The sequence below is a fragment of the Ammospiza nelsoni genome, chromosome 6 (assembly GCF_027579445.1).
Source record: "Ammospiza nelsoni isolate bAmmNel1 chromosome 6, bAmmNel1.pri, whole genome shotgun sequence".
In the NCBI taxonomy this organism is placed as follows: domain Eukaryota; kingdom Metazoa; phylum Chordata; class Aves; order Passeriformes; family Passerellidae; genus Ammospiza; species Ammospiza nelsoni.
The window spans coordinates 33599026-33625788 of NC_080638.1; the positions used below are offsets into that span (position 1 = coordinate 33599026).

Genomic DNA, 26763 nt, shown 5'->3' on the forward strand with positions numbered 1-26763 from the left:
ATTTGGGAAGCTGTCATCACACACAGTGAGGGAGGAGGCACAGCAGTCAGCAGGAGTGGCTTTTATAAATGTCTGCTTAATGTCTGCTCTAGTGCAAATGTGTATTTTCCCAGGGCAAAGCCAGAGCCTAGGGGTCTAGCCTTTCCTTGCCCTTGCTCCTGTGGGCCATTTATGAGGCCATTTTCCTACAGGGTTGCACTGTTGTTGCAGTTGTGTCTATGCAATTACTTGTAGTAGCATGTTGAAAATCAGATTACAGAAATATTGGAGATATAAAAAACCACCCAGAAAATCCCTCTAAAAGAGTGCTTCTTTAGTGGGTCATTCCCCCTCCACCCCTTCCCCATTTAAAGAGTTATTTTAGCATTCCAGTTGACAGTGCAGTCCCATTAACAGCTGCAGCATTACTTTGATGTGGCAGTATTACCTGGTATGTGGACTGAGCAATCTGCAGGGGGTGGGGCAGGAATTTCATAAACTAGCTCTGCTTCCAGAAAATTATATTGTCAAATGATGTCTTAGGTGAATTGCTCTAATATTTACTTGTAAGAGGAGCACACTATGGAATATTTAACTCTGGAAGGAAGATATAGGAAAAAACCCTAGTGTTCGTGACCACCTCTGTGGTTCACAAAAGGATAGACAGCTCTCCACAGTGATGTGAACAGTTTCAACAAATCACTGCATATCACATGCATTATACTACTTTCCTCCTCAAAAATATTTTTCTACACTGATTTATTCGTGTCCCTTCCAACCAACTGAGCACTGTTTCAATCAGTAGAATGAGACAAATAATCTTTCTGGAGCACATGTAGAGCTGAGCATGGTAGTTGCTGTTTGGAATCAATTGATACTGCAGAGTTTAATTTTTTCTTGTGTAATTTTAACAGCCTGACCTGAGTCCCTCAGAGCAAGATGACAAGACACCTGGGAGACTCCAGACTGTCTGGCCGCCACCAAAAGCAAATCACGAAGAAGTAAAAGTAGGATTGAAGTACACAGAAGCAGGTAAAACAAAGTGGTGAAGCATTTGCAGAAATTAGTTTCTGACATTTTTAATCTTGTTTTGTACAGAGATGGTGATAAGTCACAGTATTTTCTTATCTGGAGAAACAGACCTTATGTTTCTTATGTGTGGTTTACTGCTATTTGTTAATTCTGCATCTGATTTTTAAATGTGAATGGCTGAATATTGTACAAAATTGCCTGTATAAATTCGTGAGGAAGGAAGTGGGTTTTCTTGGTAAATTTCTAGTGGTATTTTTTTCAAATGAGTGACAGATTGGTGATAGTAGTTGAGTGACTGCCTTTTCTGATGCCTGGGTGCAGGGGGCAGCCACCTGCTGAACTCTGGTCTGGCTGCAGATTTTCTTCAGGTACTGTCCAGAATGAAAACACCATTATTGCAGCATGTGTATGAACAAAGGAGTGCTCATATCCAGCTGGGCCACTTCTGTGGTAGCCACATATATTGTCCTATGCAAGTGTATGAAAGGTTATGTCCAAAGTGCAATGCTAATTATCAGATAAGCTTTTCACAGAAAAATATTTCTTGCGTTTTTTTTGTTATTTAGATATTTACATAACATACTTACAAGGGAGAAAGTGATTATTTTACCCACCAGAACTCTGGTTCAAATTTATATTCTTGAATGTAAAACAGGAAGTCCTTGATATTCAGACATTAACCATAAACTGAGGAATACTCTGAAATATTAAAGTGAAAGCCAATAGGCCATCTCTTTTTCAGGTACCTGGAGATTTTAGAAAATACTACCTAGAAACTATTAAGTGGAACTAAAAAAAAAACTTTTATACCATTTTGCTGTGAGAAATTGTTCAGGGTAATGCTGTGTGGTTCTTTCTAATTCCAGTGGATATCTATCTGATGTATTTGAGAAACAGTACTATTTGTTCTGTCTACTGCTTTTTGTTGTTTAGTTGTTCTCCCTCTTTTTTCAGTTTTCTCTGCATTAATCTTTCTTTATTGTAATGTGGGAATAATAATGGAAGTGTAAAAGTTCTTGGAAGATTGAGAAAACTTGGCTTGACAGAAGCAACATGGTTCTAATATATAGAATTAAATTAAATAGATAGAATTAAATTTATGGTTCATCTGATTGGTCTGAATTTGGGAGTCTATTACTTAGATGACCAGGACAGGTATTCAGCTGTTAGCAAGTTGATGTTACTCTTAGATTTTTATTATAGGCTATATGCTTGCCATATTTTATTTTACCCAAATAAAATTTTTCCGTCTAATGACTGTAATAATCTGTGGCGAAACATATGCTTGAATAAAGAAAACTGAATTAACAAAAGCTCCAGATTCTACTGTTTGTACAGGAATTAGGTCATGCTTTCTTGAAATTTGAATAGGAAAGGCAGACTGGCTTAGAGCCCATGTAAATTGTTACTCTTGTTACTGTGATATTTTGGGTGGTAGTGTCATCAACATGTTGATGGTTTGTTTGCTAAGTCAAATTTTTAAAGACCAGATTCTGTAGTTCATTAGTTGCTCCGGCGTCTGGCAGAGGGATTTGAATGAAAACAAACCGCTGGTGATTCAGCTGGGATGAGATGTAAGCAGTGCTTTTAAAGGAAATAGGCAAAGACTGTGTTTGCATGTTAAGGCTATGTTGAGTCTGCAGTGAAGTTCTAGGTGTGCTGCAGAGATTGGCTGGTTGGTTTCTTTCAGCTACTTAGGGATGCCCAGAAAGCAGTTGTAAGTTGCACATGATGGATCACTTAGGTTGGTTGATCTGAGGACTTGTGCCACTGTTCTAAAGCATTGTGCACAAAAATGAAATTATAGAGTCTCCTACAAGTGGAGCAAGGTGATGTTCATGAGTCGTAGTGATAGAGTTACAGGAATAGGGTTAGTATTCAATGCTGGTCTTATTGCTGGGTTTTGTGGGGTTTTTTATGAATATGAATGTGGCAATACAGCAAAACTTCTAAATTCTCAATCTTCTCTCTGATAGTAATAGGTACCTTTAAAGTGCATGCGTATGCTGGCATTTCCCCTCATGCCCCTTTGCATCCAAAATTCCCTTCCAGCCACCAATACATTAGAAGTGATCTTCTTAAAAATAGGCTATAATGCAAGTTAATCATCTGAATTATTGAAATTGGCTCATCTAAACCAAAAACCCTATTTCTTACCTCAGTGTCTTGTCCTGACTACTGAGATGAAATGAAAATTCTTGATCTCAGAGTTCAAAAATTGTGTTATTAACTTTCAATCAATAATTCCTGTTAGTGCTTTAATTTCTGTGCTTAAGGGTTTCATTTACCAAAACAATAGGAATGTATATGAAAACAATGATAAGAGAATTAATTATGAGGTAAGTATTTATTTAGCACAGCTTTATTTTAGGCTTAGACAAAATATATGTTCGTATCCAAAGATAAATTTGTCAACATTCATCTTTGTACTTCTGACATGGTACACAAATATATACATATATTATGAGGTAGCATATTTGGTTTTTTTCATTTGTCATGATAAAATAGAATTTAAGACTGAAAACTTGAAAGTTGGAATGCAGTAATCTTTTTTTGCAATTCTACACTGTGTCTTTGTTTTACTTTCTTCATCACCATGCACTATGACAACTATGATGGGAAGGTAGGGATATTGAGGGAGAGTATTCCTGTCTTTTTGATCTTTTCTCTCCTCCTTGTCATGTTTTTCCTCATTGTCCTTGTTGCCTAGTGGAAGCAAGAAATTCAGGCTTAATTTGGCCTATGCAGCAGACATCACAATGACTCAGAGCAGCTTGGAGGAGTGGCTAACTCCCTCCTGAGGCTCATAGTCTGGCTTGATGTGTGGGAAAGGAACTGAAAAGCAAAGGGACATAACAAGGAGCACGTGTGTGAGGCTGACTAGGTCTGTTGGGAGTATTAGAAGTGAAAGAAGTTAGGGATAAAACTGAGCATGAGTTTTTTTCATGCATTTGGTAACTGCTTGTGCAGTTATAATATTGTCTCCTGCAGTATCCGAATCTTGAGTTGTTAATTTTGAATTGAATGGATGATGTTGCAATATTTTGGTTTTATTTATGTTTTCCTAATTCTTTAATGCATGTGTTTTCCTAGAGCAAGTGGCTGTGTTGTCAACTGGCTCTCTGTAATTAGCACAAGCTGCTTGCATGGTTCTCTAGAGAAACTGGAACTTCTTTGAAGTGTGTCTAAAATAGCTGAAGTCCAGAAAGTCTGTACTACATTTATGTCCTGGAAGACTAGAAAAAGGGTACTTAAGGTTATAGTTATTCCATGGAAATAATTTCCATCAAAGACATTCCTGTGAATATATTTATGTTCTTAAATTTCTGTTCCTCTGCCTTCATTTTAAGGTTTTTTTTTTGCTTTTCCTCCACAATTCTTGGAGAGACTTCCCCCATTTTTAACCATTAACTCTGACAGAAGGGTAGATAAGTCAGCCATTATGTGTGGTGAAAATATCTAGCCAGACAGAGGAGACAAATTCATGTCTATACTGAAGAAATTGATCTGTGATACTGCATCACATTGAATCCACGTATAATGAATGTCTCAGCTACTGTGTACGACTTGGTCAGCACTTGCAAACACGTGTTCCAGAAAAGGAGTTCAGGCATGGGTTCTGCAGCTCCTGAAACTACTTATGTTTGAAGAACAGTCTCCACATTAAGGTGGCATAGATGTACAGATTCTGTTATTCCTATTAATAATACCATTTTAGTCTTCAGGATCAAACTAGTTCTCTTATATACAACAGAGGGAGTTTAGTCTTTTGCTCAGCAAAACAGAAATGTAAAAAGTAATGAGAGAGAGAAGTATTTGACATTCCTGTGGGCGAAAATGTTTAAAAAGCCATTTGGAAAATCAATTAATTTAGTGAGGTTTTTTCATTTTTTTCATTCAGTGTTTTATTTTAAATTCAAATTGAAAACATTTAAAAAACAAATTTTCTCACAGTCTGTCTGTCCATCATCTTTAAAACTGCAGTGAGGTAATTCTGTCTCCATGGTGCCGCAATTTCTAGAACAGTCTGTGAGGATGTAAGCACAATTTCAAGGTAAATTAGAAAATCAGGAGGTGCCTGATAAAGGTCTTATTAGACAAAAAATACCTGGGTAAACAGTGAATGAAAACAAAATAGTGGCAGAGGATTAATGCTAAGTCTTGAATAAATCAAATCCTTGATCCCCTGTACTCTTAGTTCCCAGCAAGAAAATCACTGTATGGCCATGATGTAGGGCCATATGCCCCAAATGTAGGGAATAACCAGCTTATGTGAGAGAGAGATATAAGGGTTGGAACAAAAGGATGAGAGATAAGAGCATGATTTCTTATCTTCCTTTTACATAGGCTTCCTTTGTGGCCTTGAACAATTTGTCTTTGAGAGAAAGACAATGTTTGATGTCAAGTGTCCTGAAGAAAGTTGTAACAGTGGCTACCAACAGTTGGTTTCATCCTAGGTAAAAAAAAATAAATAGTAATTTAGGTTTATTTCATTTCAGTGTGCTGTTAGTTCTGGGATTCTGTTATAAATTTTACTATAGGGAATTAGATCAAGCAGTAGTATAGCAAACAGGATATTTTGCATTGCTTCAAGGTAGTGCTTTTGTGGTTGATTCACTGATCAATTTGATATGACCTTAGAGTGCATAAAGTTTTTGTAAATTATTTTACTACACTTTACTGCATTATTATTGTGTAGCATGACAGGTGCATGTAATTCAGTGTTTCATGATCAGACAGATACACGTGTGTGTTTTTGAGAAGCTGAGGGTTTTATTACAAGCCAGATTTTGGCAACCATATGGTATTCTAGAGTAACAATGACATTTTTTCCCCTTACTTATGATAGCTAAAGCTATGATTTGATGGATTCAGAAGGTATTGGCTAAGATTTACTTCAAAAATACTAACAAAAAAACCGTGCTCCAAAACAATCAAGCAACAAAAATACCCTTTACTTTTCCCTCCCCACCTCAGCTGACAGTCATTCATACTGTGTCTCTTGAGACAGGAACAACAATATAGGCACCTGTGGAAGATGAATTTTTGTTGTTAAGGCATTTGTGTACAATTTTCAGTCTTTTTTACTACTTTCTGAAATGGCTTCAGGAAACTTTTGGGAACCTTTCCAAGTTACAGTTTATCCATCCGTAAAATTAGGATAAGAATTCTGACCTATTTTTCAAGTCAAATTAAATTCCTTTTCTGTTTATAGGCTCTTAGCATTAGATAGAGATGCAGAATAGGAAAGAATATTGACTTTTCAAACTTAAATCTAAAAAACAAAGCCCAGACCAGCCACACAGTTCCAGAATGGTAACTCTACCTAAGGCCATGGGATAATATGCCCATGCCTTCCCATACACTGAGGATTATATTTTTTCGAGGTGAGAGGGAAGAAGAGTTATGCTCCAGTTTTTCAATAAAAATCGTTGCTTTATTTTTTTTATGCATACTCTCTGTAGAAATGTAGTAATTTTAGGAGACCTATTGTTTTAGAGTCTGGGTGCATGTTTTGCAGCAGGTGCCTAACAAGGACAGGTTTTACAGAATCCAGAGCCATGTCTGGATAGACATACATGTGTAGCCACGGATACAAGCATGCTTGAGATTCACCTACAGAACAGCTTTAGTCCACTTGGATCAGAAAACTGATTTCTAAGTTTAATATTTTCCTAGTGAGAAGATTAATCTCTTGCCTGAATATAATGAAGGCAAATTGTGTGAATTATTTCTTTTACTGTTGTTTTAATTTTGAGATATAGACTGTACTATGCACCTGAGCAATCCAGTTTTGCCAAGACCCAAAAGTCACAGGGTTTTACGAGATGATTCTTGTTATATAATTGAAACACAGTGAAAGAGCCATTGTGTACACAAGAAGAATGACTTTGTATTTTATTTCCATGGTTCTATTTTGAAATATATGAAGCCCTTTGTGTAAAAGAAATGCCTCTGAGTTTTACTGAATTCCCTTTCCTGTTCTTCAGTCTCACTGTTTGCTTGTTGTGATGCTTTCTGAAAATTTGCACCTGCATTTAAAACTGCTGTTTGGATTTTTTTTCAGATAAATTCAATATCAGCCCTGCCAGATTTGCTCCCTCTGCTATGGCACAGACATATACTCTGCAATAAATCTGTTCCTCATGTGTGCTGTTAAAAGAGTTACTTGTTTACCATATTGCATTGGTGAACATGATCCTGTAATAGATTGGTTTTGTAAAAATGAAGCAGGATGTTTATTGAGAAAGAATTCGTGTTGAATGTCCCCAGCAGCAGTACCTGTAGTGTTGCCTTTCTGGGAGGGTGAAATGACAAGCGAAACTATTCATCTCTGCTATCAGGTAAATGAGCTGTAACTGTAACCCCTCACAGCTGAGCAGTGGTCAGGCAGATAAGTTACTCAGGTGACTGCTTTTGAATAGTGCTTTATACTGCTTTGCAATCAGAAAGAGGAGTAACTATTTTCCTCCTTCCCATCACAGACCATAAAGGGGGTGCTGTTTTTCCATAGGAAACTGTTTTTTTGTGGATTCAGTTCTATTATTCTTGGGGAATTCAGTGGCTATTGTTAAGATACTTCAGGTCCTGTGGTAGGCTTACTCTGGTGTTTGTATTATTTAAATATTTGGACCGTATTTGGATACTGGACTATTGGCTTGTTTTGGACTGTTTATTTTTCACAAGTCCCTCTTCATTTGTTTCCTTTCCTCATGTCTGCCATATTTTCACCATACTGGAATCTTTACAGTACTGAGAATTTTTGAAATTTTAGGTTTGGAGGGTTCTTCCTTATCTTAAAAATGAAACAAAAAAAAACCAAAACCAAAACCAAAATTAAGCTCAGGTGAAGGATATCTGCTCATTTTCCACTCTGTGGATTTGGCATCCTTACGTGTTAGGAATTATGGGTCTGTAAAACAGTTCAATTTTACTGTAACTAAAGAAGAGAAGATGGGTAGGAGTAGATAGAATGGGGCTGAGGGAAGGAGGATTAGAATCTTTCAAACAACATGCAGTATTATTTTATCTGATCTTCTATCCCTAAAAAATAGGTAATTTTTTAAATTTCTTTGAGCATAAATAAATTTTAATTTCCTAGTTATAAAAGGATGCTTAAATGCGGCTATGCTTTATAAAAACCAGTCCAAGACGGAACAACTTAGATTTTGAAAGTTTCTTGTGTGTATTTTTATTGAAACAAAAGCCTGAAAATCTGCTGCTGTTTTATGACTGTAGCCTGGGAGAGCCTGGAAAGTTGTATCAATACATCTGTAAAAATAAATGAAAAGTAATTTAACAAGTGTAGCTGTGGTGAGTAGATTCCCTTCTGACACCCGGTGGTTAAAGATGAGAACTACATGGAGAGATAAAGGAGGAAACAAATGCTGTAGTAAAGGGGAGTATTGAAAGTGGGACCAAGGGCTACCAAGGGAGAAAACATTGAGAAACCCTCACTATTCTGAAATTTAATGAATCTGTACAATTATAAGTTAATGATTTTCTTTATACTGCAGGGTGTGGTACAACTCAAGAAAGGTAGATTGCACTCAAGTTTTCTAGCTTTTGTTCTCTAATTACCTTTAAATTGTGTTAACATTATTTTGCATGTTTACACACACCAAGTTTAATATGTATGGCTTTTTACAAAAATGAGTGTACTGACCAGAAGTGGCTATATAGTTCATTTAACTTCAAAGCTTATGCTTTTTACATGAAGTTTTGAGATTATGGTAGAGAAGTTTCCTAAATGGCTGTGTAAATTTTGAGGAGTAACCCATCTACTTGAAATGTGAGTTATGGAGATTTCTGTGGGAAAGGTTTTCATGTAAGATTTTATTTAAAATTATTCAAGTAGGTTAGTTCTTTTATTGCCAAAGAAGAAAAGGTAATTCTTGCATTGCACAGTTGTGAACACAGTAGTATAATACTGAATAATATTTGAATGTGTGTATTTGCTTTTTGCAACAATTTTGAAGAGTGAAAATTTCCCTTTGAAACTTGTGACCCACCCTATCCAGTATTTCTGGGGTTGTAGATTGAATTTTCATGTCACCAGATTGACCAGTGAATGCTTGTATCTTTTCTTTTAGAAATGTTGGTGAAGAATGCAGCACACTCAGTGTTATAAGATTTTCATGAACATGTATTGAGTACATTTATAAACACTGTTGTTGCTTTGTGTGATGATAAAACTGAACATACATAGGCATTTTGATTATGTAGGTTGTCCAAAACATCCAAATTTTATTTCATGTTCAGTTTTCTCTGCATTAGGAAAAGCATGCATGCTTTAGTGTGTATTTTCTTTGCAAAACAGTGAAGCATGTCTCATACTTTACTAATCATGAAGAATATTTTTTTGGTTTATGTTTTATTTCTGCCACCTGGTGGCATATTTTGTCTGTCACATATGTCAGCAATATCAGTCACTACTATTGCACAGTCTAAAACTTTCTTTTTTAAATGCATGTTTTGGAAATGAAAAACAGAATGAGGAATTCTTCAAAGTGTTCCCACCCCAAACTTCTGTCTTCTAATCAGATTGTAAGGAACTAATCTCTTAGAAAAGTCTAAGCTTTCTGATCTGCTTTGGTCTCTTTCCCTTAACACACAACATGAAAATATGATCATGAGTGACCATGGTTGTTATTTCCAATAGTAAGTCTTGAGGAATGAATAAAATCAGCATATGATAATCTGTGTATATATCAAGCTGAGAGCTTTACAGAAATATTTCTAAGTGTATTTGGTTTGTGTGGCCTGTTTTTGGTACTGGGGAGTACTACAGAGGTGGCTTTGTTTTCATGGTGTTGCATGTGACCCATGGTTAACCAAGGGATATTTTATCCATCCATGGGATATTTTTACATGGTAGAAATTTATTTAAGTACTTGCTATTTGATTTTGGTTTTATTTGATAGGCTGAGCTAGTGTTTAGCAACACTTCAGAAATTTGGCAGTTCACAAGCAGTTCATAATTTTTTGCAAGACAAAATAACATAAGGGGGAGCTTCAAATACCAGTTCAGTTATATATTTTTAGTAATGAAATGAAAAGCAGGGGGTGTGCAAGACTACCTGCTAGAACATGAAGCTAATGAGTGTAAAGTACAAGTTCTCTGAATGAAGCTTAAATACCATCTTACTTATGCTTTGTCTCTAGCTCACCTAAAGCTTTACAAGGAGGGACCACCAGGTGGGTGGAACAGTATAATGTTGTCTGTCTCTGTCTACTCTTTGGTGTCTTTTGTTACCATAAAGGTCGTATTTATCTTTCCTTGATGGAATAAAAGTGATAAAGTCTGAGTCTGCTATATCTACCACTGTGAAGAACTAAGAACTTGGTAAGACTACAGAAGTTCTATAAGACATCAGGAACTGTTTTCAGATTTCTATTTCAATGGCTGCCCTCCCACTAAAGTGAGTGGAATTTAGGTTACTTTCTTCTAGTTCTCATATTAGACATGCTGTAATTTGGCAGTAGTTTGTTTGTTTGTTTGTTTTCCTAAAGTCTTTGGAGCAAAGACAGTAGTGAAAATTACATGGTCATAGATCTTAACATTAGAGTTATGGAAAAGTATTTGGACATATACTGATCCTTATTCAGAACAACAGCGCATGTAAGGCTGACAAAGAAATACAGTAAAATCCCATTGACAACCATGTGAGAGTTAATTAAATACTAACTGGTAATGCCATTAGTAATCATAGAATCATAGTATATTGAGGGATTGGAATAGATCTTAAAGATCATCTAGTACCAACACCCCTGCCATGGGCAGGGCTGCCTTCCAGTAATGAATCAGTAGTGTTGCCTTTTGAAGGAAAAGGAGGTTGAATTGTCCTTTAAGAAAAAGAATTCACTATATTAACCTGATATTTGGAAGTTTATTTCACTTAAAACCCCTGCTGTGTCTTTGTTTTCTTACTCGGTTTTATACCCACCAAGAGCAGGACATGCAGAGCATTGGCCTTTTCTGGATTTTAAGGGAAGCTTAAGAAAAACATTTTGAGCAAATACTCATGACTCAGAAGCTCCTTTTAAACAGCTCATTTGAATTATCAGATTATAGAATCATAGAACAGTTTGGGTTGGAAGGGACCTTAAAGATCCTCTAGCTCCAACTCCCCTGTTAGGGCCAGGGACACTTCCCACTAGCCCAGGTAGCTCAGTATCTCATTCAACTGGCCGTATTGCTTTTGCAGTTGTTTGCTGAAGTAACTGGCAATATTGAATAAGGCATGTTTCAAAGCATTTATATTTTTCTGTGTATGTTTATTCATTGGGTAATTTCCTGTTGTCATGCTTTTCATAGAATTACGAAATAGCAACGTACTGACTTAAAACTTTGTTGGGATTAAGATTTGTTTTTGTTTTTCGTTTTTTTTCTTGATCCTTTTTTGTAATTGAGTTAGGAATACTAGATGTTGGTGAGGATTCAGTATGATTATCTTACAAGATTTAAAAACAAACCTTATGACCAGGATAAACTCTTCTTACATTATGTCAGTGAAAAACTACTTCTTAATTCTACCATGAAACACCATTTAGATGATGATGTGAGCAGACATCATATTAGAAGAAATAACTCCGAAGTACTTTGAAGCCTTCCTGTTCCCTTTGAAGTTTCATAATGACAGTCCAATCATGTTTGTCACAGCTACATGGATACTTCGTAGGAAATAAGACAATTTTGCATCAATTAAAGCAACTTGTACTGGAACCTGTTAGAATTTCCCTGCACGTGCCATTAGTGATCTTAGGTTAGGGAAGTTCTGTTGTCTGTATAGACTGACATTAAATGGACTTTTGAGCAGTCTGGTCTGAGACACCTTCCTCCCTCACAGTTCAATTGCAAGCATTTCCTATTTTCCTCATGTCCTAGTTTCACCCAGGACCCCAATGTTATTTGATACCACCTTATATCATTGTTAGGGGTGGGGAGAAAGGGACTCCAGCTTCCAGTCAAAAAAAGCATGGCAGGAGAGGGGAAGCCATGCTCCATTGTTCATTGTCTCAGGATCCAGGGTGAGCATTTTTGCATGTGAATCACCCTCAGTCTTGTATACTTTTGTTATTAATATTGTTGCCATTACTGTTCATTTTCTTATCTCATTGCTGTTTCCAGTAAAGTATTCATATCTCAACCTGTGATCTTCATTTATAACATCTCCAAATCTCAGTGGGAAGTGAGAGGGAAAGGAGGAACAAGATAGCAGTGTGTCATTTGGGGGAGTCTTGGTGGGGGCACTGAACTGGGGAGTGCCATTCCTAAATCTCACTCAAAGTGGGCTCTTCCTCACAGGACTCTGGTGCTGGTGCAGAGTTTTGTAGAAACTCTTAGGTACTTAAAGTTGGAGGCCACTTGTGTTATTTCCTGCCTGCTGGGAAATTTGGCAAGTGGGCAAATTTTATTTGCCTGTCCCATAAAAATCTCATGTTTTTTCCTTCATCCTAATGAAACAAATAAGTAAACAACATCTTAGACTTGTTTGTGAAACAGAAAAAGAAAATCCTAGCACTCATCTCTTCCTGTGTAACTTCTTGAACACAGTTGACAATACTGATCATACAGATAGATGGTTCACATTTTGAAGATCATCTGAATTTGTAAGTAAGAGGATTAGAGGTGTACTTATTTGCAAATTCAATGTGTTTTAAAGAAATCAGCAGAAACTAAACCGTCCATTCAATATCCTTAGCACTTCAGTATTGTAACTCAGCTTTCCCTGTAGAAACCATGGTCCCAAATAGGCTCACAGAAATTACAGGTATGTTGCCTGGAGAGCATGTTTATCCTAAAAGATCAGGAAAAATAATAAAGCTGAGCAGTTGGGGCAATAAATATTGCTCATATTTAGATACCAAAAGCCTATGAATACTAGAATATTCCACTTGTTTAGATACTTGGCTTTTATTATTGTTAAGGGTAGATTCAAGCAGTCCTGTGTTACACATTTTATTTGCAAGATTAGCTTTCAGGGCCAAAATTTTAGAAAATGCACTGCTTCAAAAATTAGCCCAATATATTGAATGTATGTTCCTTTGTTTCAAGTTTTTTGTGTTTAAATTTAAAACTCATGAAGTACACTGACTATTGAAAAGATTGTGCTTTTTGTATAACTTAATCAGGATAAGCTGTTCATTAATGGCAGCTTTCCTGAATTGGACTACTTTTTTCCCTACATGTAAGTTTTGGTATCTGTCAGCTTTCTGGGTTCCAGGTACTTTTTAATTTAAAAGTTGCTATTCAAGAGAACATGAATAAAGCTTCTGGTGCCATACCTATATACCATAGCCCTAATGTTCTCTGTGTATTTGTACAGTTTTCACTCTAGCAGATGTTGGTGTCTATAAGGGTATAGGCATTTGTCCACTGTTTCACAGTGCGTGATACTCTGTTGTTTCACACAGTAGATGTTTGTGATTCTATAACAAACTCCTTGTCTGATGCTGTACAGCTCTTTAAGCTCTTTGTTCACATTGTGTCCATCTTCCTTATTCAACCATTTTGAACTGTTTGGGGTTGCAGCTTCAGTTTTTCCATTGTGCTTCAACAAAAATTATTTATCTGTTCACATACTATGTTTGATGAAATTACAGGACACAGAATTACTTCCTCCTTGCACGTGGTAGCTAGTTAAAACACAATTTTATTTCCTTCTTGCAGTCCATTACTTGTGTAGATGTTAATTCTAGGCTTTAACTGGACTATTTCAAATGTTGTAGTACCTAATGATGAAGAAAATAATGTATGTTCCAGATGGACTGGTTTTAGTCAGTGTTATCTTTATACGATCCATATTGACAATGTACGGTAAAATCATGTAGCAGACTGATAGCAAAGATGACAGGGAAGGAAGGTTATCCTGTTTGCACTGGTTCTGTCTTTGCAATGTTCAATGCTAAGGTAATTTTTTTAAAATCAGATAAAATACAAATTATATTTACTTCTTCCTGCAATTGCACGTAAGCAGAACCAAATATAGCATGACTGGAAGTTATGATACTTTCTAATATTGACTGTATCAACGGGTGGCAGAACAGGATCATAATAATTATGTAGTTCATCACTTCAAAAATCATGGTTTATTTTTTCCCAAGCACCTTATAAGAACGTGCAGTTGAGCAAGGAAATATGAAATATATATGTTACTATCAAAAACCATTTAAAGCTACTCACTAGGAAAAAAGTAAGAGAAAAAACTGTAATAAAAGAATAGAATTGAACTGGAAAAGTAAGACTTGAGACTTTGCAGCTGATGCAAAGTTAGTAGAAGTAGGGAAGACCCAAACACAAATTTAGCATTCTCTCATCAGAATGTTATCTGCTGGCTATGGCAAAACATGCAAGTAAATGGAAATAGATTATATTTTTTTACAATGAATAATTGATTTATTTTTCCAACAACAACATAGAAAAAGGAAATTTTGCATTTTCATGTCTCTATATATCTTTAGTCATCACTGAGTTCTCTATACATTTTCCTATGTACTTTGCCAACTTTCAGATTACTTTCAAAAATGTTTTAGTGAAACATTTTACAATTAAATGATATTATGTTGCTAGCTATCAGCAAATGTAACAAATATTTGTTTAAGGCTTGTTAATGTATTTCTGCTTCATCCCACTATCTTAGAAAAAAATGATCAGTTTTATGAAAGTTTGCCTTAGCTTCAGTGCGTTATACTTATTGATTGCAGGTAGCATCAGGTTCCAAAAATAAAGAGTATGCCCAAGTAGGCAACAGCTTACATGATCTATTACATTTTTCTTGGGATGGCATACTCTGAAAACAAAGGAAAAAGTAGTAAAATAGAAGTAGTAAATAAAAACTGAGACTCCAAGCTGTTTGGAGTGGAATCTGTGCAATGTGATTGTTTACTTTTTAGCTTGAATGCCCTTTGTAAATGAGTGACTTTTAAAATTATTTTCTCAGTAACAAAATCCTAATTTGCATGTGGTAATTTTTTAGGATTGGTGCATTTAGCACTTGCAATCTGATTTGTCTCAAAAGTTCTTAGGAGTAATATTTGCTTAAGGGGAAGATAAATTTATGCTCTACAGCCACTGTCTTCTTGCAGGCACATTGGAGATCAGGCAAGTACAACAGGATATTTGTACAATCAGCCTTCTGTTATGTGTCATAATAAAAGAATTTAAAGCTTCAGCAAATTGACCTTGAGGTGTTTGAGCATGTCCAGGGCAGCAAAACTGATGAAGGATCTGGAATGTAATTCCTATGAGAAGCAGCCGGTGTAGCTGGGGTTGTTTATTCTGGGCTCAGGGGAGATCTATTGCTCATTACCTGCAAGAAAGTAGCAGCCAGGGGTTGGTTTCTTCTCCCAGCCAGCTAGTGATAGGATAAGGTGAAATGGCCTCAAGTTGCACCAGGGGAGGTTCAGTTTGGGTATTAGGAAAGTGTGGTTAAGCACTGAAACAGGTCACCACCCCTGGAGGTATTCAAAAAAATAAGTAGATGTGTCACTTCTTGGTACGGTTCAATGGTCATGGAGATACTTGCTCAAAGGTTGGACTTGATCTTGGAGGTCTTTTCCAACCTTAAGGATTCTTTGATTTTGTGAAAATGCAACCCCCCTGACATTGCACAAACTAGGTAAAGAGTCACCTTGTGACACAAGGATCAGCTTGGACCTATAATGTAGGGTGTAAAAATGAGAGAGCTGGGTATCAGAATCAGTGTGAGCACACATTGAAACACAGAAAGGTCTGACTAAACATCAGGAAATGATTTCTCACTGTGAAGCTGACTGAGAAACTAGCACAGGGTGCCCAGAGAGGATGAGGAGGGTGAAGATTCGTGGAAGAATTTGAAAGCTATTTGGACATGGTCCTGGGTAGCCAGCTCTGGGAGAGGTGGGGGTGCAGACCAGAGGTCCCTTCCAGCCTCAGCCATTCTGTGGTTTGTGATTAGAAGCTTTTCTCCCTGTTGGTCTGGAAGGTCCCTAAGGTAGGGCAGCACCAGGAAGTGGGAGGTGCAGTTCAGCTGCAGCCTTGTGTCTGTGCTAGTGCTGAGACCTGCCCTCAGGTGTTCTTGTGTCTTGGCTCACAAGGCCAAATGAGTTCCAGTGGTTATGTGAGAATCAGGCTGGCTACAGAGCCATATCAGATTTCTTCAACTCTGGCACTGTTAATTTTTAACCTAGACAAATCATCCAGTGATACCTTGGTATTTCTGGATTTTATGTGTAGTCTACATGAATGGTTTTTTTAGTTAAATGGAATTTAAGAATTAAGTAGCTTATAAAGCCTGGTTTATATTTTGTTTCTCCTATAGTTCCTTCTGTTAAAATTTCATTATTGTTTGCTTTGCTGTTTTGATTTTTACCACCCTAAACAGCATTCCAACACCCCTGCATAGTTAAACTTCATTATTCTGTTGCCAGTATGTTAAGGAACTGATTTTTGGAATTGCATGAATGAAATTATTTTTTTTCTAAACAAATTCTTCAACGTTTTAATGATTCTGATTGCCATCTCTGTATACAGGTTGTTTTCTTAAAATGTAAACTATCTGTGTACGATTGTACTAAATTAAGGTGACCTCACAAAACATTGAAAAGGAATGGTCATGAGTTACTTTATATTGTGCAAGGCAATATAATTGTGATGTGATTTGCATTATAATATTTTGTACAGAAAAATAAACATTTGGTTGAGAATTAAAGTACTTTGCTGGGTATCACCTTCTATCCAATAGATAGTTTCTTCTAATTAAAAATAATAAAATTAGAAACTTATGCTGTTGAATGTCAGTTTATATCATCGTAAACAATCTATAGAATCTGTTACAGGATATCAGTTTATGATGCACTTGCTTTTATGCAATAGCTGTGTTTTAAGAAAATAGTTTTTATTATTTATTCTCCTAGCTTAGTACTTTTAAAGCATATTTTTAAGGAATAACAAAATGATAAAAGAATGGCTACTCTCTGTCTTCTGCTTTAGAACAAAGTTTAAACAAAACAATCTCTAGAACTTGTTTCAGAGCTTTCAGCTAGAAGCAATGAAAAACAAGTGCCAGCAATGACATATACTTAATTGTTGTTAAAAAAAATTAAATTCTTGTGCTGTCTTAGATTTCATTCATAGGGGTTCTTCCATCATTCTCTAATTGCGCAAACATTTGTGCCAAGATAAAAAAATAAGCAACAGAGGGTTGGGAATGGGTAGACATGGTGAAAAATCTGCTTCTGGTGCTAGTGCAGGTCTGTGTCATCATAGGTGAATTATGACTCTCTTACCCAAATCTCAAGGAATTTTAATCATTGGGCAACTCCACATAGAAAGTAGATCTTTTGTTAAGATAGATCTGTATCCTTCTGTTAGCTAAACTAAGAACTGATTGTTAGGAGCATTTTCAAAGCCTGTTATTTGCTTCAGTTATCATGTGACCCTAAAGAGCTAACCTTCAAGTTAGGACATTCATAAGGTTCATGCCCTGCGCACTGAGTGCTTAAGGCAGCTCAGGTGCCAGAAGGGTCACAACTTTTTCTGGGGACTTGAGGCAATTGTTTTATATTCTGTTTAGGTGAATGGATATGCAGAGCCTGTATCCACAGGGAATATCAACCAGTCAAAGGAATTAACAGCAGAAAATCTAAAAGTTTGTAGACCTAACCAGTTGTGATTCCAGCAGAGCAGACAGGCAATTCTCTTATGCCTGAAAGCTCTTAAGTAGAGACCTGTTAGAGGGCAAGGAGAAGTTTAGATAGATGCTATAGCTAGCTGGAATCACCAAGGTTTTTCTTTTATGCTGTATAAAATATTGATCCCGTTTCCTTTTGATTTTATGTATCAGTTCAGCTGCTTGATGATAACTTCACCTGTGTTTGGAAAAAATCCACGTATACATGACATGGAAGCTTTACATTAAAAGCTTCCATGTCACGTAGAATTCATGGTGATGATCAAGTTACCTTTTCTTTCCTCTTTCCTTCATGTGCTCTGAAGAGAAAAAGGAAAAAAAAAATAAAGAGCAGATAAGCACTGAAATGTTTTATTTATCTGGTACTTTGGTCCATACTTTGATACTTTAGTGCTATTTTGTTAGTTCTTCTGTTGAATGGGTCACGCAGACTCCTTAGTCTTAGACACCATTGACAATAAAATTTAAATTCTTTGGCCTGTTTTCAAACCTTGTTTAAGTTAGGATTTAGTTGCGGAGGCAGAAGCCAAGCCAGAAAACTGGAAACACGCTTTTGTATAGATTTTGATTTGAAAGCAGATGGAAGTGGGATTTTGGTCATCTAACAACAAACTCCAGTCACTTGTTTAGGAGGGCTGTAGCTTCTGGGCCAGTGTCTTACCAAAGACTCTCTTAAGATCTCTTAAAGCCTTTGACTGGTGCTTTGAAGGAGTTTCTGTTTCTTCATCTGGCCAAATGCAGGCATGGTATGGATTAAGGGGAATCATAGTATTAGTGGTCCTAGAGGTTTTGTAAATCTATGCCATCACTAAACCTGCACGATCAATGCCTGGCCTCCTCATTTTTTCACTGCTGTTTTAAATTTCTCTGGCTTTCAGTTTCATACTCTCAGCCTTTGGATTTTGTTGTATTATTGCTAAATGGCAGAGCTGTCCTGTATGTCATTCACAGGATTCTGTACTTAAACTCTGTGATTGTTCTCCTTATGATAGAATTGAGAGAAAGAATTCTTTGTATGTCACTGTTTGGTACCTTCTGAGGTCTTCATTTGTATTTGTGATTGCTATTTTATCCAGTTTGACTGTGTATAGTGATTGTATGTTTGTCCATTTAAATCACTTTACTTGATGCATGTTGTTTTAGAATTCAGGTGAGGGTGTGTGTATGCATGCATGTGCATGTCATAGTATCCTATCAGTTTCACATTTATTTGCAAAATAAGGCAAAACTATAGTTTCCTTTTGTTATTTCAGTCTGTCATATTTTTTTCCGTATTTTCCCTTCTTAGTGTGGAAGACCTCTGCTTTATGCTCTTCTCTCAGAAGCACCATGGAAAATCTGGTCATGTGGTCTTAGAAAAAAATGCTAATTACTGTGTTCAGATTTTCTTTTCCATCACCACCACAAAAGGTCATTTATTTGAGAGCCTACACCTGCACTCTGGACCCAGTGGTGTTGTATGAAATATTCTATGCTGAAGATGGCCCATTGTTTTCTGACTCTAAGGGAATGTACTTTTTTTATTTCTACAGAGTACCAAGCTGCCATTCTGCATTTGAAGAGGGAACACAAAGAAGAAATTGAAACATTAAAGGTATAGTTTTGTAATTATTATATATTTCCCTGTCTAGTGCATTTTACAGATTTAAGTGGTGCAAATATACACTTTCTATCAAATGTTAAGAATTTAATTCTTTCTTTCAAAAAGTTGTTTTCAGTTGACTGCCAGCTCAGCTAAAATTAATTTTGTTAAAATCTATACCTGCACTCATAAATGATGTCTGAAAGCAGTTTTATTTGTTTCCTCTTTGTAGTTCTCCTTATTGTTGTTCTGTTAAATTCTTCCACCTAACACAGCAATGCAGTATTGGCATTGATGCTTAACTACTTACTCTTTCTCAGTGAAACATTCTTCTATAGAAGCAATTTTCTGTCATTTTAACAGGATAATAAGCATGTGTGAGACTTTCTGAAGTTTAGTATTGAGCACTCTGTATTGATGTCTGCTCTTTTAAAGTGTAAACTTGATCAACTAGTTATCAAAATCAGAAATAACAGTTTAGTATTAGAAGTCACTTTCCCTTGGCTGTGGTAAGTAAAGTGAAATATTAAAATAGAGTGGTTTTATCATAAAAACAGGAATTTAAATGGCAGTATAACTGAATTTGGTGGTCACCCCTAGTTAAAATTACCAGCATCTTCCTTTTCTCACCAGTTATGATATATTCTTAAGTATAGCTGCACTGTGTTCTAATACAGGTTCGCATGCCAAATCATTAGTGGTCATCAATTACAAAACATTCAGTATTTCCTTCATCATCATTAAAATAAATAGAATGGAAAATAAACAGATTTACTAGCATGGCAATTCTGATAATCCAGTACAGTGATACATTAACTGTGTCATTAGGCAGATCACATTGTACAATGCGACGTATTGAAATTTACATTATAAAATTTCAGTGGGAACATAGAATGGGGGAATGAAATGGTGTCATGATTTAATGTTATACTTTGTTGCATTTTATTCTTTAATGGTATAACAGAAAAATACGATGGTAAGTATCCCAACTATAGGAAATTCTTGGGTTAAATCTGATTTTATGCTATGCACTGAAGGAACCTACAGACAGGAATGTCTTTTAAGCAGCTCTTTTGCAAACTAATCCAAATTCCTTATGTGGTGTTTATGAAAAGGTTTGATTATCATACTTTCTCTTCAAAAGGTTAGGAGTAGACCCTTGGTCTTTGTTATTCCTAAAAGGCCTAGAGAAATGTTAAGAATTATGAAGTTTTATGTATGGGAAAGTTCTCAAAATATTACTGAATTGTCCTCTGAAAGTGAAAGTAAGCAACATTATCTAGGTTCTGTTCCTAGAAACCTGTATATAGTGGCTTATAACTGAGTGATACTTTTATTCTTTAGCATTAGAAAGTGCCCTGTACTTTTGTTCTGTTTTTATTGTAGTTTTTTTTTTTTCTTGAGTATGTGAACAGGAATTCCAGATTGTTTTTAATTCTTCAATATTAGTTATCACTGTGTTAATTTCCTATAAACTTTATACAGAATACCCAGAGTGCAGCCAGGGCTTTACTCATTCCACTAGTTTCTGGGAGTTGGTGCTGAATCTATGAGACTGAAGTTTCAGTGAATGCAGCAGTCTTGAAAGATGCGCAACAGTCACTGGGTAGGGAGGGCACATGACTGTACTGTATTTCATTTTGCCATCTTTATGTTATCACCAAAACTTGAAGGATTGTTCCTTTTTTTGATGTCACTTGAATTCAGTTTTTGTCATGTAGTGTATATACTTATTAAGATTATAACATGTATACCACCAAGTCAATTACTTATGAATCTGCACCAGCTCTTCTTGCATGACAATCTGCGCAACACTTAACTCTTGAAGAGTTAATTAATGTATATAATTCAGCTGAATCATCCACATGAATGTCTAATGTCTAAAAGGGTAATGCTATTGCTGCATTCAAAGGACTTCTTGAATTTTTCACTTAATGTTAACAAAATACTGAATAATATAGTTTAAAGACCTGGAACGATTTCTGTTCTGTGCTAAGTGCTTTGCTTTCCCTGCTCTTGCCACTAGATGTCAGCTGAGTCCTTCAGAAGAAGTTCCCAAAAAACGTGTTCATGTTTCATACTTCCTTCTAAACTGAGTGTGGTGACATCCTGCCCACTGTTTATGTATCTGTTTTAGTTTTAGGTCAGAAATTATCTTGCACATTATGAAACTAAATTTAAGTTGCTCAATTGATAAGTCGTAGCTGTCAACACCTTCGTAGTGTTTGTCCAGCAGAACCAAATCTTGAGTACCTAACAACCAACTAAGTAGATGACAACAACATAAATCAAAATAATGTAAATGGACTCCTGACTTGTGAAAGAAAGCAATTTACTTGAAGACAAAATTCTGTCTGCAGTGCTTAATATTTAACCCAACACATAGCTGCACAAGGGTGTGCCGTGCTTTTATTTCCTGTAAGTTAAATTGATAAAATGAGTAAAAATGCAAGCATACATTCAAGCATACTTTTTCCCTGATGTCTCCATGTTGCCTTTAGAACAAACCTACTAAATATCCCTTCATCTTTAGCTATGTGGGAGTTTAAGGCTGTTTTTGAAGATGGAAGAAAAGTCCTTAGCTGTCCTGTAACCCTGTACCCTATGCAGGGATGTTTTTCTCTGACACAGATTGTTAGGCTTCCACCAGCTCACTAGATCTTTTATATATTTCCAAACTGAGAGTATTAGTATCTTCAGGTATTTCTGTTACATAATAGTATTACATAATGCATGTCATATGATATAGTGTAAGAAATATTAATAGGTATTTGATAAAAAATTAGCTATAGCTAGCTTATAAATTGTTCATAAATAAATATTAAAAATTCAGTAAATATCATATAATAAAACCCTGGTTTTACATCTCTTAAAATATCTCATGGCAAATTTTAGAAAGAAGTACCTGTATAGTTGTATCTATCACAGTTATGAATATCTTACTGAAACTTAAGAAATAGTGAATGGCAGTGCAGTTGGTATAAAGCTGCCCGTGGCATTATGAAAGAGCAAGCTGGCCTCATTTAGGGAAGAATGTATCATGAGGTGTTCATAGTGACCTTTGTGGCTTCCATGGTAATGTTTGCATTTTTGCTTTTTTTTGTGAAGGTTCCAAGAGCTGAAATGTAGAAGTGGGTAGAAAGTAATTTCCTTTTCACAGAACTTCCTTAACTTTGAAAACTATTTCATATCATAAATTGAGATTAAAGACTAGTGCCTCAAAGTGTCCCAGAAAACATTGAAAAATGTGGAAGAAAAAGGAATGTGAAAGGAAAAGTCATAGCACCAGTCAAAATTATCTGATAATTTAAAGATAATTTATTTTTATTTTGTTGTGAGACCACAAAGGCATAAAAACATTTAGGGTTTTATTAAGTAGTAAAACTCTAGCTCTATTATGACCATTTCATTCTTTTACAAATTTGTTTTTTCATGTCTAATACTTCCTAAGTTCTTTCATGCCTCTTTGTCTTTTCACCTTCTCATTTGTTTTTCCTTGTGGTCAGTATGCTTCCATTTATGAATGCTTCCATTTTTATTATGACATGAGTACAACAAAAGTTACTGCTTCTCTCTGCAACATTTTGGAATTTTTAATTCAGCTGTGGGAGGGAATGGTGAATAGTGTTAAATGCTCTTTTATGCCAGAATGCTTATCAAAATACCTCTTTATAGAATTGGGTGATCTCAGTTTTATTTTGGCAATTTAAAATGTCTTTTACTTAGATGTCAAAGTAAAATTTAATTTCGGCTTCAGAACATACATCACAAATTGGATGTTTTAACACCAAATCAAAATATCTTACACTATTTTAGTTGGTCTAAATCTTCTTTTTCTATAGGTAGACTATTATAACAGACTGGAATACTTTTGAACAGATTAAATTGAAAGAAATCTGACCTGGATGCTCTTTAGGATTTTTATTATTCCTTTCTGGAGAAAAAGAATTTTCCCCCCACAGTTTTGTTTGTGCATATGTGAATTCTTGCATGGGATAGGAATATCACGATTTGTCAAAGGTCACTATTTTTTGAAATCTGCTATTAGGATATGGGGTCCAATGATTAATAGTGTTGAAAGCTTTAATATGCTACAGTACTTATAAAACCCCAAACTTTTTAATATATTTGGATATATGCTGACTTTGGTAATAAGGTTTTGCTTCAGGATGAGATTGTTGTTTTAACTTTTAAGAGATGAAATGCATCCATAACGTGGCTGGTTGCTTTGAGTGTTCTCTGTTATATTTTTGTATTCCAGCATGCACATACAGAAGAAAATCTGTATCATGTATGCTTCTCTCTCTGCTGGTGCTGCAGCTCAAAGGAGCAGCCAAGGTCAGCAAGGGTTTATTAGTCAGTCTTTCCTAATGAGCTGTTCAGGCTTTTCAGCATTTCCATGTGGTGAACTGATGAAGGTCTCCCAGCTTGTGGTTAATTATTGATACTAATCTTGCCTAACTCGAAATGTTTCAGTCTTTCAACTGCTAAATGTATGGTTGCACCACTGTGTGCATACTGTGTGCCTTTATGAATCTTCTTCTTGGTTACTTCGTCCTCTTGGAGGAATTCTCCCTGTTCACTGCAGAGCCTCTCTGTGATGCAAAAAAGGAAAAAATATCAAGATTTTAAAAAGCATAAAAGTTACGAGAAAAAAGAGACTGAACTTCTGTGAAATTGTATTAAAATACCAATTTCAGAACTCCTAATGCTGCCAGACAATGGCAATTATCTTTGAATTTTGCATTTCCTAAAATAGTAAAATTCCAGCAGGAAAAAAAATTTTCCTGAACTGAAAAATTTGCATAGCCATTGCTATAGAAGGTAAAGTGGCAGACTAGGGAACAAAGGACAGGAGCAATAAAACAGTAACTTTCTACAGCAAACAGCACTAAGTCTCTTTGGAACCACTTGACAATTTCATCTTCATTCAGAAATGAAGCTTGGAATGATTCTTCATGTTGTGTGAAGATATTCCCCAGTTAGTTAATATTTTAAAAATCTGCACATTTCAATTTTAAATCATACTCTATAATAAAATTATTGATGAAATTTTAAGCATTCCTGCTGTGCTCTGATACTTACAGCAAACAAAATTTTCCTATTCTTCTCCTCTATTTGTCATATTTTTGATGCAATGTATGCTTTTCATTATTATTTTCCTTTAACAATATGTTTACATTGATAATATTTTCTTATCAGATAGTTTGAATATCCCAGAAGATTCTTCTTTCATTGTGTTGTGGGTTTTTTTCAGTATGGCCACTTGCCATATTGCCATTCTGTTATTTTCAATGCAATTTCACTGTGAGACTTGGATTGTTTAAACTTCATGTCAGCTGCAGAATGCTGTTAATTCCACATGTTGATCCAAGGATTCTCCTGCTTATTTAAGAAATTACCACAGACCATATTCCCTAGATTGAAAACAGTGAAAATCTCTTTAACTGTATTTCAGCATGTGGACATGGTAGTAGATAGTTAAAATGTGCTTAGAGCAGGACAATTTATAGCATTCGAATGTCAGCAAGAATGAGTTCCTGCTCAAATTTAGACATATTACAAAAAATTCTGCTTAGTTAGGGCTAAAACAAAACTCTTAATATTGCTTATAACCTGCTGCATTTTTCAGAGTTTACAGAAGTTAATTTGTCCCATCACTTTGCCTTGAATAAACATGTTATGTACTCAGGAGAATAAAGCAGAGTACATACTTTGAACAAGAGGACATTTTATTTTCACAGATATTGAAGATCTCTGTAACATAGGAAACAATTGTATACAAGAGAAATTAACTGAAGTGTCATAATGGAATTATAAAAGCCATTAAAAATTAAGTAGTATCTAAATTACCATTTTAGTTTTGAAAACGTGTACCCTATGCTTTCTTGCCAAAATTATCTTCACTTTGAAATTTACTACACCAGATATTTGTTTGAATCTAGTAGTTGTATAGTATTTTTTTTATTAAATGTGTAATATTCTGTTCTTAAAAAATTCCGGCTCTAATATTCCTGATTTTAGCAGGAACAGGGACAGATTTGTCAAGGATGAGCATTTTGCCAATAAGGGAAAATCTGTCTGAAATTGGAGGTTAAATTTTTTAAAATAAAACTATTTTTTCTCATGTTCAGTAAAGACCCGATTTTAGCAGCTTTTGACTTTGCAAATCTGGTGATCACTGATTGCATCTTCTGGTGTTGAAAAAACTTTCAATTGCCATTTCCACAAGGCCACCAAAGTTGTTATAAAATAACACTGGGTCAAAACTAAGTTCCACTGATTAATGGTTAACGCAAGTTACTCTTGATTAGGTGGGGATCACCCTTCAGAGAATGCTTTCAAAATGAAAGTCTGTCTCCTGACCCTCTTATTGATGGTTAGGCAATGAAAGAAAACCCACTGGAAAGCAAAGCAGACAACCAGAGCTGGACATATGTATGGAGATGTGAAAGGTGCAATTTCAGGTAAAAAATAGTGAGTAGAGATACTAGGACTGGCAGTCCTTATAGCATACACTGTACTAGAGGCACTAGACTGGCAAGATGAAGGGCAAAAGAGGTAGCCTGGAAATTAGGTCAGAAAACAGTAGGAGATAGATTGCAAAGACTTTGGTCTGGGCATCACAATACAAGTTTTACTTATATGTGGGCAGTATTCTCCAGAATATGTGTCCTGGAATGAATACAGTCCATTAAGTATTTGATTTTAATTTTGTTGGTCAGTAAGCAATACCCTCCCTTGCTTTATTAGTCAAGATTTGATCTAAATATAAGTAATTTCATTACATTTTTTTCTTACTGTCACAAGTTTTAACTTTAGGATGTTTAAGTATAAACTGGACTTCACAATATATGTTAGCATTGGCATGTAATCTTATTATTCATGGACCTAAGGTTTAACAGATTTATTGGGATGTTTACATTTGCAAAAATGTTCAATCACAGTTCATTTTTAACTTACTTTGCAACTACATGTTGAGTCTCAGAATCTTAAGATAGGTTTTTGTAAAAGAAGATGTATCATTGGTGACTGCTTGAGGAAAACTGACTAAAATGACCTGTGACTCATCTTGCAGCAGGAATTTTGCAGTTCGAACAAGTGTAGAATCTGTTTTTCCAGGTCAGCATTATCAGGCCTTTACTATACTGGTATTGTTTCTCTTTCTGAGGGTCCACACTTTGTTCTTACATACCTTTCAACTTCAGCACACGCAATGCAAAAGCCTTTAAAGCTTGCTGCTTTTCATTATTGATTTTTTAACTTTTGTCTGGAATATCTCCCAACGTGTTCACTGAATGAGGTACTAGTTCTGTCGAAGAGAAAGTTTCTGCATAGCTGCACAACATGGAAGCATTGGTGGAAAGGGATAAAATTAAGATTGTTCTGATTCCTCCCTTTTGAGTAATTGACAAAGGCTGTTTTATCTGAGACTTTTTATTCTGCAATATTTTCTTCAAATTTTATAATTGGAATGTCTAGAATAGTATGGTGAGG

General features: G+C 35.6%; 1 protein-coding gene across 1 annotated transcript in view; it reads left to right on the forward strand.

Moving 5' to 3' along the window:
- The window catches only part of FMN1 (formin 1), a 123782-nt gene that overhangs the window by 3338 nt on the left and 93681 nt on the right, over positions 1-26763 (forward strand). Inside the window, exons 2-3 of the mRNA XM_059473848.1 lie at positions 894-1011; positions 19217-19278. Of these exons, the coding sequence (XP_059329831.1) occupies positions 894-1011; positions 19217-19278 (180 nt within the window). The remainder of the gene's footprint in view (positions 1-893; positions 1012-19216; positions 19279-26763) is intronic.